Source organism: Mobula hypostoma, chromosome 9 (genome assembly GCF_963921235.1).
Source record: "Mobula hypostoma chromosome 9, sMobHyp1.1, whole genome shotgun sequence".
Taxonomy (NCBI): domain Eukaryota; kingdom Metazoa; phylum Chordata; class Chondrichthyes; order Myliobatiformes; family Myliobatidae; genus Mobula; species Mobula hypostoma.
Genome location: NC_086105.1, coordinates 3,897,593 through 3,910,860, shown reverse-complemented (window position 1 = coordinate 3,910,860; position 13,268 = coordinate 3,897,593). Strand labels below are relative to the sequence as shown.

The 13,268-nt window shown below is 45.5% G+C and overlaps 1 protein-coding gene across 2 annotated transcripts in view; it reads left to right on the top strand.

Moving 5' to 3' along the window:
• The first annotated feature begins 499 nt into the window (after positions 1–499).
• tm7sf3 (transmembrane 7 superfamily member 3) overlaps positions 500–13,268 on the top strand; it is a 59,221-nt gene continuing 46,452 nt past the window's right edge. For both annotated transcript variants that reach the window (XM_063057614.1, XM_063057613.1), the window contains exon 1: positions 500–2,280. Coding sequence is in view for 1 of the 2 variants with exons in the window: in XM_063057613.1 (XP_062913683.1) it covers positions 2,199–2,280 (82 nt within the window). In the remaining variant the exon portion in view is untranslated. The remainder of the gene's footprint in view (positions 2,281–13,268) is intronic.

Sequence of the window (13,268 nt, the reverse complement as noted above, 5' to 3'; positions counted from 1 at the left end):
ATGAAGACTAGCTAGAAGGTGGTAGGTGAAGCTAGGTGGGTGGGAAAGGTAAGGTCTGGAGAGGAAGGAATCTGATAGGAGTGTAGTCTATGGGAGGAAGGGAATGAGGAGGAGTACTAGGGGGAGCTGATAGATGGGTGAGGAGAAGAGGGAAGAGGCCAGAGTGGGGAATAGAAGAGGGAAGAAGGAGAGAAAAAAACTTACCAGGTTGGCATCATGTTGGAGGCTACCCAGACGGAAAATAAGGTTTTGCTCCTCTGCCCTGGGAGTGGCCTCATCGTGACACAAGAGGAGGCCGTGGACTGACACATTGGAATGGGAATGGGAATCAGAATTAAAATATTTGGCCATTGGGAAGTTCTGCTTTTGGCAGATGGAGCAGAGGTGCTCATCAAAGCAGTTCCCCAATTTACATTGGGTCTCGCCAATGTGGAGAAGGCCCCATGGGGAGCACTGGGCACAACAGACAACCCCAGCAGATTCGCAGACATGTTGCCTCACCTGGGAGGACTGTTTGGGACCCCGAATGGATGTAAGGGAGAAGGTGACAGGGCAGCTGTAACATTTCTGTTGCTTGCAGGAATGTATGTCAAGAGGAAGGTTAGTGGAGGAAGCACTCCCTGTGGAAAGTGGAGAATTGGGGGGGGGGCGGAGCTAAAGACGTGCTGTGGTGTCGAATATTTTAATTCTGATTCCCAATCTCATTGAAAACTGAAGTTGTGGAGAATGGTGTGTTGGATGCAGAGGCTCATGGGGCAGTGGGCAAGGACAAGAGGAACGCTATCACTGTTAAGACAGCGGGAAGATGGGGTGAGTGCCAACGTCCCAGAAATGGAGGAGACGCAGGTGAGGTCAGCATCAATGGTGAAGGAAGGGAATGTTGTTCCTTGAAGAACGAGGACATTTTTGATGTCCTGGAAGGGAAAGCTTTATCCTGGGAACAGATGTGGTGGATACAAAAGAACTGGAACAGCATTGTTACAGGAGACAGGGTGGGAAGAGGTATAGTCAAGACAGTAGTTTCACTATAGATTTTATAATGCCATTTACATGCAAATACATGCTAGTATTAATGTATTTATGCACATTTTATTCCATATCCATGTTTCTAACTTCATTTTTATATAATTTTGTTCTTTGTAATGGTTGAATGTTTTTTTTTTGTTGCATGTCATGTCAACATACCAAATTCCCAATTCATGTGATAAAGTTGACCCTTGCCCCTATTGTCTGTCTGTACTGCATTCTATCTTTCATTTAGAGATACAGCATGGTGCAGGCCCTCTGACCCAGGGAACTCACGTCACACAATTACACCCATTAGCTCTCTAACTGGTACCTCTCTGGAGTGTGGGAGGTCACGGGGAGAACGTCCAAACTCCTTACAGAGAATTGAACCAGGCCGCTCCAAGTTTTACCTTACACTACCCCAATACACAGAGATACCTACTGACGGCATGCAGATCCAAGTCTTTCACCGTACCTCGGTACAGATAACAATAATAAACTAATTTACCTGTGTCCGTCTTAATGTTAGTTTTGCGACAACAACAGGTTGCGTTTTGATTTCTATTTAACTAACAAATGCCCCTCCACTCCGACTGGGAATTTAACACTATATAAGGTTTCATAATTGGTGAACAAAACATTGAAAATGTCTCCAGCATTTTGCGTGTGTTGCTTGGATTTCCAGTATCTGCAGATTTTCTCGTTTGTGATCTGAAAATGTCTCAGCGATGTCGGACTGAGAGCTTTCATCTGGACTGGCACGGTTATTCCCCAACCTCCTTGCGTTCCAGTCCTGATGAAAGGCTTCGGCCCGAAACGTCGTCTGTTCATTCCCCTCCATAGATGCTGCCCGACCTGCTGAATTCCTCCAGCATTTTGTGTGCGTTGCTCACGATCTCCTGCATCTGCAGAATCTCTTGTGTATCTGTCGTGGTCTGTTCGCGAATCAAACCAGCCTTACGCGGTAAAGGACGATAATTACCGGGGCGTCCCACTCAAAAGGCCAATCAAGGAATTCGCTTATCAAACTCAGCCGCGATGAGGTTAATTAGGTCACGTCTCGCAGGAGGCGGGCTCGTTTCGATGTAAGGAGACCGAGGTTGAATCTGTGCTCTCACCCCGCAGTCGGGCGTGTGGCAGAGTGGAGTGGAGTGGAGTGGAGTGAAGTAGAACTCGGCTAGCCCAGTGACATGTCGCCCTTCCTCGGGTTAAGAAGCGAGGGCTGGGCCGGTCTCCTGTGCCTAGAGCTCGTCCTGTGCCAGCCCGTACCAGGTGAGTCCATTTTCTCCCCACCTTTGCGATGAAGTCTCCTCTATCCTCCGGGCGCTCCGCCGTGATACATAATGGGATCCTCATAAACTCCTCCCCACGCCAACAGCCCCCCAAGCGGTAATGCACCATTAAGCTGGATGCCAACTGCCGTAAAACAAGATACAGACAACAGCCCCCCACCCGCGCTCGTTAATGAAATCACGGAGAATTTGGAGAGCTCCCTCACCAATTCTGGAACTTAGTGAAAGGATCTGTAAGAGACGGGGGGTGGTTCTCGCTCTCTCTGATGGCAAAGTTCCGACGGTGAAGGAATTCTCCTCACAATCATCCCCGGTTTTTGCCATTCCGTGTTTGACTGCCTCCTGAGAATCTGGTTAAACTTTGTAACAAACATGCTCTGCAGCCAGCGGCTCCGAGCATGCGCACACGGAGGCGAGGCGATGACTGAACTGTATCCAGTATGAGACTGGCGCAACGATATATATCGTTGTAAAGATATCTGTTCAAATATCGCATGGGTAATGTCTTGACTGAGATTTTTTTGCTGTTATATTATCCTCGGAAAATCAAAACAGCAAACGCTTGAAGCAACCGATACCGCATTAATCACTAGGTTACGGGGAGAAGGCCAGAGAATGGGATTGAGGGGGTAATAAATCGGCCGTGCTGGAATGGCGGAGAAGACTCGATGGGCTGAATGGCCTAATTCCGCTCCTACGTCTCCTGGAACCTGGGGCAGATGATGCAGCATCTCTGGAAAACGTTTATTTCTAATGCCTGTGGGTTTTGGATGCTCAGATCAGCTGAGGGTTGGTGGGTGACGAGTCTTGGAGATACATTGCTGAACAGACCCTCCCTACACTTCGGCCGTGCTGCCCAGCAACCCACAAATCTCATCCTAGCTCAGTCACAGCGCAATGTGCAATGACCAATCCACCTACCAACCAGTACTACTTTAGACTGTGGGAGGAAACCGGAGCACCCAGAGAAAACCCACACCTGTATGAGAAGGAACATACACACCTGCTTCCGAAGTACACTGGACTTGAATTTCATAGTCATAGTCATACTTTATTGATCCCGGGGGAAATTGGTTTTCATTACAGTTGCACCATAAATAATTAAATAGTAATAAAACCATAAATAGTTAAATAGTAATATGTAAATTAGGCCAGGAAATAAGTCCAGGACCAGCCTATTGGCTCAAGGTGTCTGACCCTCCAAGGGAGGAGTTGTAAAGTTTGATGGCCACAGGCAGGAATGACTTCCTATGACGCTCTGTGTTGCATCTCGGAGGATTAAGTCTCTGGCTGAATGTAATCCTGTGTCCAACCAGTACATTATGTAGTGGATGAGAGACATTGTCCAAGATGGCATGCAACTTGGACAGCATCCTCTTTTCAGACACCACCGTGAGAGAGTCCAGTTCCATCCCCACAACATCACTGGCCTTACGAATGAGTTTGTTGATTCTGCTGGTGTCTGCTACCCTCAGCCTGCTGCCCCAGCACACAACAGCAAACATGATAGCACTGGCCACCACAGACTCGTAGAACATCCTCAGCATCGTCCGGCAGGTGTTAAAGGACCTCAGTCTCCTCAGGAAATAGAGACGGCTCTGACCCTTCAAACTCTGGTGTCCTGAGCTGTAGGAGGATGACATTGACAACTGTGCTACCTAGTGCCCACTGAGCTGCTCAGACCAGCAGAGGGTGGATGGGTTAACTGCGAGGGACACACACACACACACACACACACACACACACACACACCCACCCCCCCGCCTCTTTCCCCCCCCCCACCATAGGTGAGTGGGCTAACTGCTCTAACCTACCCCTGCTCTGTAGGTAGGTGGGTTAACTGTCCAACCTACCTCTTCCCCCCCCCCACCCCAGTCTGTAGGTGAGTGGGTTAACTGTCCACTCTAAACTACGCCCAGTCTGTAGGTGAGTGGGTTAACTGTCCGCTCTAACCTGTAGGTGAGTGGGTTAACTGTTCAATCTAACCTCCCCTGGGTCTGTGCATGAGTGGGTTAACTGTCTGATCTGAGCTATCCTGGTGTAGGTGAGTGGGTTAACTGTCTGATCTAACCTCCCCTGGGTCTGTGCATGAGTGAGTTAACTGTCTGATCTGAGCTACCCTGGTGTAGGTGAGTGGGTTAACTGTCTGCTCTAACCTACCCCCAGTCTGTAGGTGAGTGGGTTAACTGTCCGCTCTAAACTACCCCCGGTCTGTAGGTGAGTGGGTTAACTGTCCACTCTAAACTACGCCCAGTCTGTAGGTGAGTGGGTTAACTGTCCGCTCTAACCTACCCCCAGTCTGTAGGTGAGTGGGTTAACTGTTCAATCTAACCTCCCCTGGGTCTGTGCATGAGTGAGTTAACTGTCTGATCTGAGCTACCCTGGTGTAGGTGAGTGGGTTAACTGTCTGCTCTAACCTACCCCCAGTCTGTAGGTGAGTGGGTTAACTGTCCGCTCTAAACTACCCCCGGTCTGTAGGTGAGTGGGTTAACTGTCCACTCTAACCTACCCTGGATCTGTGCATGAGTGGGTTAACTGTCCACTCTAACCTACCCCCTGGTCTGTAGGTGAGTGGGTTAATTGTCCACTCTAACCTACCCCCAGTCTGTAGGCGAGTGGGTTAACTGTCTGATCTAACCTCCCCTGGGTCTGTGCATGAGTGGGTTAACTGTCTGATCTGAGCTACCCTGGTGTAGGTGAGTGGGTTAACTGTCCGCTCTAAACTACTCCCGGTCTGTAGGTGAGTGGGATAACTGTCTGATCTAACCTCCCCTGGGTCTGTGCATGAGTGGGTTAACTGTCTGATCTCATCTACCCCCTGATCTGCTGTGTAGGTGATGGGGGAATCTGGAGAGAGTTCATGGGAGTGTGGCAGGGTAATTTTGGTGGTAATAAAGGTTGGTACAGAGTTCAATGTGTGTATACCATATTCATCATACAGACAGTAACAAAACAGAAACACAATGGAATCCACAAAAAAATCCCCACATGCCAAATATTATCAAATATCCAATGTGTGGGGGGAAATAATCAAATTGAATAAACAAACAACACTCAGAGCATGAAATGCAGAGTCCCCAATAGAGAGTCCACAGTCACAGTCAGTCCAGCACTCGAACATGTAAATCCTCAGAGTAATGAGCTGAACATCCTTCGCCCTTGGCACCTTCAACTTTTAAAGTGCTGAACCAAATTAAATCGGCTAAACATCAGTTTGTCCTTTGCTCTGGGGGACGGGCCCCTTTCCTTCAATCTGACCCAAAGTTTCAACCTGACCCAAAAAAAGTTCCATCACTGGCCACCACACCCGTACCTGCATTCATGAGAGCCCAGTTTGATGAATGCTGCAAAAATGCCCAGTCGTTCAGACAGTTCAAAAGCAACCCCTAGAGGGAAATTACAGGCTCTGGATTGCAGTGATCGTAGTCCAGAATAATTATATTTAGTAGAGTAGTTGGAGGTTTTGTTATCTGCCTACAAAATGTCGCCATGTCTCACCAGTGCCATCTTGGGTATTAATGGACTAAAGGGCCTGTTTCAAAGTTCAAAGTCAAATTTATTATCAAAGTACCTGTATTGTACCATGTATGATCTTGAGATCCATTTTCTTGCAGATATTTACAGAAAAAAAGAAATGCAATAGAATTTATGAAAATCTATAAATAGCAGTGATTGACCATCAATAAAATGTGCAAAACAACACAAATAGTATTGAAGTTGTTACTTGCATCCTTCACATGAGTAAAAATCTTTGTTACATCTCCAAATGTGCAATTTATAGTAATTTGTAATAAATAGTATGTACAACAGGACAGTCAATATAGCATCGAAATACAATTGTATCAACATGAGTTTATCAGTCTGATGGCCTGGTGGAAGAAGCTGTCCCGGAGCCTGTGGGTCCTGGCTTTTATGCTGCGGTACCGTCTCCCGGATGGTAGCAGCTGGAACAGACCGTGGTTGGGGTGACTCGGGTCCCCAATGATCCTTCAGGCCCTCTTTACACACCTGTCTCTGTAAATGTCCTGAGTAGTGGGAAGTTCACATCTACAGATGTGCTGGGCTGTCCGCACCACTTTCTGCAGAGCCCTGCGATTGAATGAAATGGCATCTGCCGCTGACCTTGTTGTGCTTGTAGGCAAATTTAGAGCAGACCCCAGTCACTCCTTGGGCAGGAGCTGATGTATTTCATGATGAGCCTCTCAAAGCGATCTATCGCAGTGTCTGTATATACTACTGGATGGTAGTCATTAAGGCAGGTTACCACGTTCTTCTTTGGCACCAGCATAATTGAAGCCTTTTTAAAAATTTATTGCTTATTTATTTAAAATCCAGCCTTTTGGCTCATGCAGCTCAGTGACTTAACACTAGTCTAGTCACAGGACAATTTATAATGACCAATTAACCTGCTAACCTGTATGTCTTTGGTCTGTGGGAGGAAACCAGAGCACCCGGAGGAAACCCATGGGTTCACAGGAAGAACATACAGAGAATGCCAGAGAATTGAACTCTGCCTCGTGCTTTAATAGCATCACACCAACTATAATGCTACTGTGGTACCCTCGAAGCAGGTGGTACCTCAGAATGCCAAAGCTAGAGGTGAAGGTTGTCAGTAAGGACTTCTGCCAGTTAATAGCACAAGTCTTCAGTATTCAGCCAGATGCTTTTCGTAGGTTCACCCTCTTGGAGGATGCTCTCACATTGGCCTCTGAGTGGAACAACAGGATCATCCACACTGCCATACTTGGAGCTGAGGGTAGATGCAGAGTTGTCTTCTCTGACTAGAGTGTCTGGAGCTAGGAAACACCTTCTCAGAATGAAGAGTTGGCCATTGAGGAGTGAGATGAGATTTCCTTATCCAAAGGGTAATGAATAGTCTGAATTCCGCACCCCAGGAAGCTGCAGATTATTACTGAGACAAAGAATGTGGACGGCAAGGTAGAGCAGCCGTTAGCGTAACGCTTTACGCTGCCAGTAATCGGGTTCAATTCCTGCTGCTGTCTGTAAGGAGTTTGTCCTTTCTCCCTATAACTGCGCTGGTTTCCTCCGGGTGCTGCTGTTTCCTCCCACATTCCAAAGACGTGGGTTAGAGTTAGTAAGTTGTGGGTATGCTATGTTGGTGCCAGAAGCATGCTGATACTTGTGGGCTGCCCAGCACGTCCTCGCACTGTTAGTCATTGATGCAAACAGTGCATTTCACTGCAATGCACACACAATGCTGGAGGAACTCTGCAGGTCAGGCAGCATCTATGGAGAGGACATTTTGGGCCAAGATCCTTCATCAGGACTGGAAGGGAAGGATCTTGAAAGTGATAGGTGAATACAGGGGTGTAGGGAGAGGAGGATGATGTAAGAAGCTGGGAGGTGATAGGTGAATACAGGGGTGTAGGGAGAGGAGGATGATGTAAGAAGCTGGGAGGTGACAGGCGGAAAAGGTGAAAGGCTGCAGAAGGAACCTGATGGGCAAGTCTGAGTGAGGAGATGGTTGAAGAGCCAGAGAATAGACTATGCTTCAATGTACATGTGACACACAAAGCTGATCTTTAAAGATAAAACTAATCTTATTTTTTATTTGGATGTTATGAAGTTGTAAAGACATTGGTGAGGCCTCATTTGGAGTATTGTGTGCAGTTTAGGTCACCTACCTACAGGAAAGATGTAAGTAAGGTTGAAAGAGAAAATTTACAAGGATGTTGCCAGGTCTGGAGGATCTGATTTATAAGGAAAGATTGAATAGATTAGGGCTTTATTCCTTGGAATATAGAAGATTGAAGAGATATTTGATAGAGGTATTCAAAATTATGAGGGGTATAGATAGGGTAAAGGCAAGCAGTTTTTTTTTCTACTGAGGTTGGGTGGGACTACAACTAGAGGTCTTGGGTTAAGGGTGAAAGGTGAAAAGTTTAAGGGGGACATGACGGGAAACTTCTTCACTCAGAGGGTCTGTGAGAGTGGAACGAGCTGCTGGCACAGGTGGTGCATGCGAGCTCGATTTCAACATTTAAAAGGCGTTTAGATGGGTACATGGATGGGAGGCATATGGAGGCATATGGTCCAGTTGTGTGTTGATGATATGCAGAATAACAGTTCAGCATGAGCTAGATGGGATGAAGGGCCTGTTACTATAGTGCTCTATGACTCTTTGGGCAAGTGTAAAATAAATATTAATGAAAATGTATTGCATGGGGTTAGAGGTTTGGGGAAAATGTGGATGGGAGGGAAAATCAGGGTTTGTTTTTGCTGTTGTTTGTTCCTTGTGTTCTGCCGAGCATTGGCGGCATGATATGTTAGTACTGGAATGTGTGGTAACACTTGCCGGCTGCCCCCAGCACGCCTCTGGATGCTGGCTGTTACTGCAGAATCAGAATTGGGTTGAATATCACAGGCATGTGTCATGAAATTTGTTATGTGCAGCCCCACATTGAAATACATGATGAAAACTGAATTATAATATATATAGAAGCTGTTTCTGAATACTGAGTGTGTGCCTTCAGGCTTTTCTACCTCCTCCTGATGGTAGCAATGGGAGAGGACCTCTGGCTGATGAGGATCCTTGATGGATGCCCCCTTTTAGAGGCATCTCTCCTTGATGATGTCCTCGGTGCTGGGGAGGCTGGTGCCCGTGATGGAGCTAACGAAGTTCACAACTTTCTGCGGCTTATTTTGATGCTGTGTAGTGGTACCCCCCCCCCCCATACCGTATGGTGATTCAACTGGTCAGAATGCTCTCCACGGTCCGGCTGTAGAAAGTTACGAATGTCTGTGGTGACACACCAAATCTCCTCAACTCCTAATGAAATGTACCTACTATCGTGCTTTTTTTTGTAACTGCATCGACATGTTAAACCTAGACCCAATGTATTTCACTATGTTTCAGTGTACATGTGATAAATAAATTTGATTGTTAAATCAAGTCAGTGGGACCAATGTGGAATGTTTTCCTGCAGGAACTGGTTTGGGCCAAAATATGAATGGGAGAAGAAGCTGGTGAAGTCTGGGATACAAATGGAGATTGTGAACATTAGGAATTCAGGCTCAACATGCAAGTTCAACAATCAGGAGGAGGCATTCCATTCCACAATCCCTTGTATCACAGACAAATTGGCCTTTCTATAGGACTTCCTATTGATTTGGCAAAAACAAGGGAAAATCTGCAGATGCTGGAAATCCAGCAACACACACAAAATGCTGGAGGAACTCAGCAGGCCAGGAAGCATCTATGGGAAAGAGTAAACAGGTGATGATTCAGGCTGGGGCCCTTCATCAGGACTGAGAAGGAAGGGTCTCAGCCTGAAATGTTGACTGTACTCTTTTCCATAGATGCTGCCTGGCCTGCTGAGTTCCTCCAGTATTTTGTGTGTGTTGCTTCTGTTGACGGCTCTTGGTTGCTTTTAGACTAGTTAGACAATCCAAGATTACTCCTATCCCATGTTTGCAAAGGTTCAAGGTCAAGTTTGTTGTCCTTTTATTTAGAGGCACAGCATGGAATAGGCCCTTCCAGCTCGACGAGCCGCACAGACCAGCAACCCACCTGCTTAACCCTAGACTAATTACAGGACAACTTACAATGACTAATTAGCCTGCTAACAGGTATGTCTTTAAACTGTGGAAATCCGCACATTGCAGAAACTCCTTTCAGGTGACGTTGGAGATGAACGCTGGCTCCAGCTGAGCTGTAATAGCATTTTGCTGCTGAGGTGCCCGCACGAGCACATCACTGCACAGGTGCAATGAACTCGCTCGCAGCAGCATCTCGTGCTCGGAGTGTCAAACACACAACATTCACAGCGAAAGCATAAACTTGACAAGTTATACACTCCCTCTCCATTGCGAATTCTGCCTCTGTGCTGGCTTCCTTAAAGGAGGCGTGTGGTTAACCAAGAACACTAGGATTAGTTTTTATAAAGATTAGCTTTACTTGTCACATGTACATCGAAACATCCAATGAAATGTGTCATTTGTGTCAATGGCACGCTTCTGAGGCCAGCGTAGCACGTCCATAACTTGCTAACATTAACCCGTATATCTTTGGAATTGGGAGTAGATGGTCTAATGAGTAAATTTACAGATAATTGCAGGTTTGAGTGGCATGGCAGCTTTCCCACAGACCTCTGATCATATCTGGATAGGTTTTGTATTACATTGTTTTATTTAGAGATGCAGTACGGAAGCAGGCCCTCCCTCCACCCAATGTGACTATGCTACCCAATTACAGCCGTGTTACCAATAACCTACCCACCTTTACATCTTTGGAATGTGGGAGGAAACCAGAGCACCCAGCGGAAACCTGCACAGAATGTACAACCTCTTTACAGTCCGAATTAAACAGCTTGCCGCTGATGGTTAGCATTAAGCTAACCACTACACTACAGTGCCACCCAGTTTCATAATGGTTTCCCATCATTCTGCTCTTTGTACTCTGCTACTCCACAACAGCACCATCCTCTTACTCAATGTCAGCAACTCCAAGAAGCTGATTATTGACTTCAGGTGGAGGAAACCAAGAGCCGATCAGATGTGGAGAGAGTCAGCAACTTTAAATTCCCCGGTGTTGTCATTTCAGAGGATCTGTCCTGGGCCTAGTATGCAAGTGCCATTATGAAGAAAGTATAGCCACGCCTCTACTTCCTTAGGAGATTGTGAACTTTGACAACATTCTGTAGATATGTGGTGGACAGTATATTGACTGGTTGCATCACAGCCTGGTATAGAAACACCAAAGCCCTTGAATGGAAAATCCCACCAGATGTTGTGGATACGCTCCAGTCGTTCATGGCTCAAGTCCTCCCCACCTCTGAGTACATCTACACCAAAGCATTGTCACTGGAAAGCAGCATCCATCACTGGGGACCCCCACCACCCAGGGCGTGCTCTCTTCTCGCTGCTGCCATCAGGAAGAAGGTACAGGATCCCCAAGATTCACCCCACCAGGTTCAGGAACAGGTATTGCCCCTCAACCATTGGACTCTTGAACCAGTGGGGATAATTTCACTCAACTTCATTTGTCTCATCACTGAACTGTTCCCACAACCCATAGACTCACTTTTAAGGGCTCTTTATCTCATGTTTTTGATATATATGACTTATTATCACTCTTTGTCTTTTGCCCGCTGGTTGAATGCTTTCATTAATTCTGTTATTATTCTATTGTGGATTTATTGAGTATGCCTCCAAGAAAATGAATCTTGGTGATTCATGTAATAACACATTTACATTGAACTTTGAATTTAGAATTTTTACTGGACCTGCTAGAACATGATTGTGTCCAGAACTTGCTCAACTAAACTCTGGTACTAATGAACACCCAGCCATGACCTGAATTTATGTAACTGCGTGTTTTAGTGTGAAACCAATTCCCAGTTAGCACTATATGCAAATATGAAACTACTTCACACCAATCTGACAGTTGCAAATTCACCCATAAATGCAATGCGACCTAGAGATAATGTTCTCTTGTTCAGGCTTCTAAAGGCATATGATCAAGCATAGACTTGTGACATTTTAGCTAGAAGTTTGGTTTGCGTAATCCTAAATCAAGGGCATTGTTTCCTAAATTAATTTCTTAGGCTGTTTTAAGATGCAGTGAAATCCAATTATGTGAAATCTGTCACAAGTTTATGTTTTCCATGTTGACCTTTTCTCTGAGGGCTAGGCTAGCTTGATCTCCGTGGTTTTGAAACCACTTTTTCCTGTTGCCTTTCTGTTTGAAGATTGACTCAAACTGATTCATCGTGGGTGCATCAAAAATTAATCTAAGACCTCAACTTTTATTTTAAAATATAGCAGAGATGTTAGGATTTCTTGAGTTCTGACAAATCTTGGTTTTGTTCTTGAACTGTGTGCCGTTAACCTTGGTGCTAGGTGTTACCTGATTATATAAAGGGGTTGTTTTGACTAAAATTAAGATTGGACCAGTAATGACATGACGAGGAGTGGTTCTGGTTCTTGCCAAAAAGTATTTAATATGACAGCGCAAAGCTTCCATCTAACAAATTTGAATTGACACTTTTTAAACTATTTATTGAACACTTTCTCAGATGAGCTTATTAAAAGAAAGACATTAGATTCCATAAACCACCCACTTCCATCAATGGGGGGTGGGGGGGGGAAATGTTCATTAAGTTCTGCTGATTGAAAATTAACCAGATTTTAAATCCACACAAATGTGTGTATGTAAAGAATATGCGAGAGTGGATATCGGACTACTGGGAAATGACTCTGGAAATGTAATAATGAGGGAGCAAAGAAATGGTGGACACACTTAAGTAGTTTGTCAGTCTTCACTGTGAGAGACAAGCAGTATGTCAGAAATTCAAGTATATCAGGGGGCAGAAGTGAGTGCAGTTGTTATTACTAAGGAGAAGGTGCTTAGGAAGCTGGAAGCTCTGAAGGTAGATGTCATCTGAACCAGATGGACCCAGGGTTCTGAAAGAGGTAGCTGAAGAAATTGAAGGCATTAGTTATGATCTTTCAATGATTACTATATTCTAGAATCATTTTGGTAGAAGATTGCAAATGTCACTCTGCTCTTCAAGAATGGTGGGAGGCAAAAGAAAAAGGAAATTATAGGCCAGTTAACCTAACTAGGGAGATTCTGGAGTCTATTATTAAACATAGAAAACCTACAGCACAATACAGGCCCTTCAGCGCATAAAACTGTGCCAAGCATGTCCTTAGATTAGAAATTACCTAGAGTTGTTTTTCAGAGCTCCATGTACCTATCCTGGAGTCTCTTTTTTAAAAAAAAAAAGACCCTATTGTATCTGCCTCCACCACCGTCACTGGCAGCCCATTCCACGTACTCACCACTCTGCATTTTTTTTTTAAATTACCCCTGAAATCTCCTCTGTACCTGCTTCCAAGCACCTTAAAACTGTGGCCTTTCATGCTAGCCATTTCAGCCTTGGGGGAAAAAGCCTCCGACTATCCACACGATCAATGCCTCTCATCATCTTGTACACCTCTATT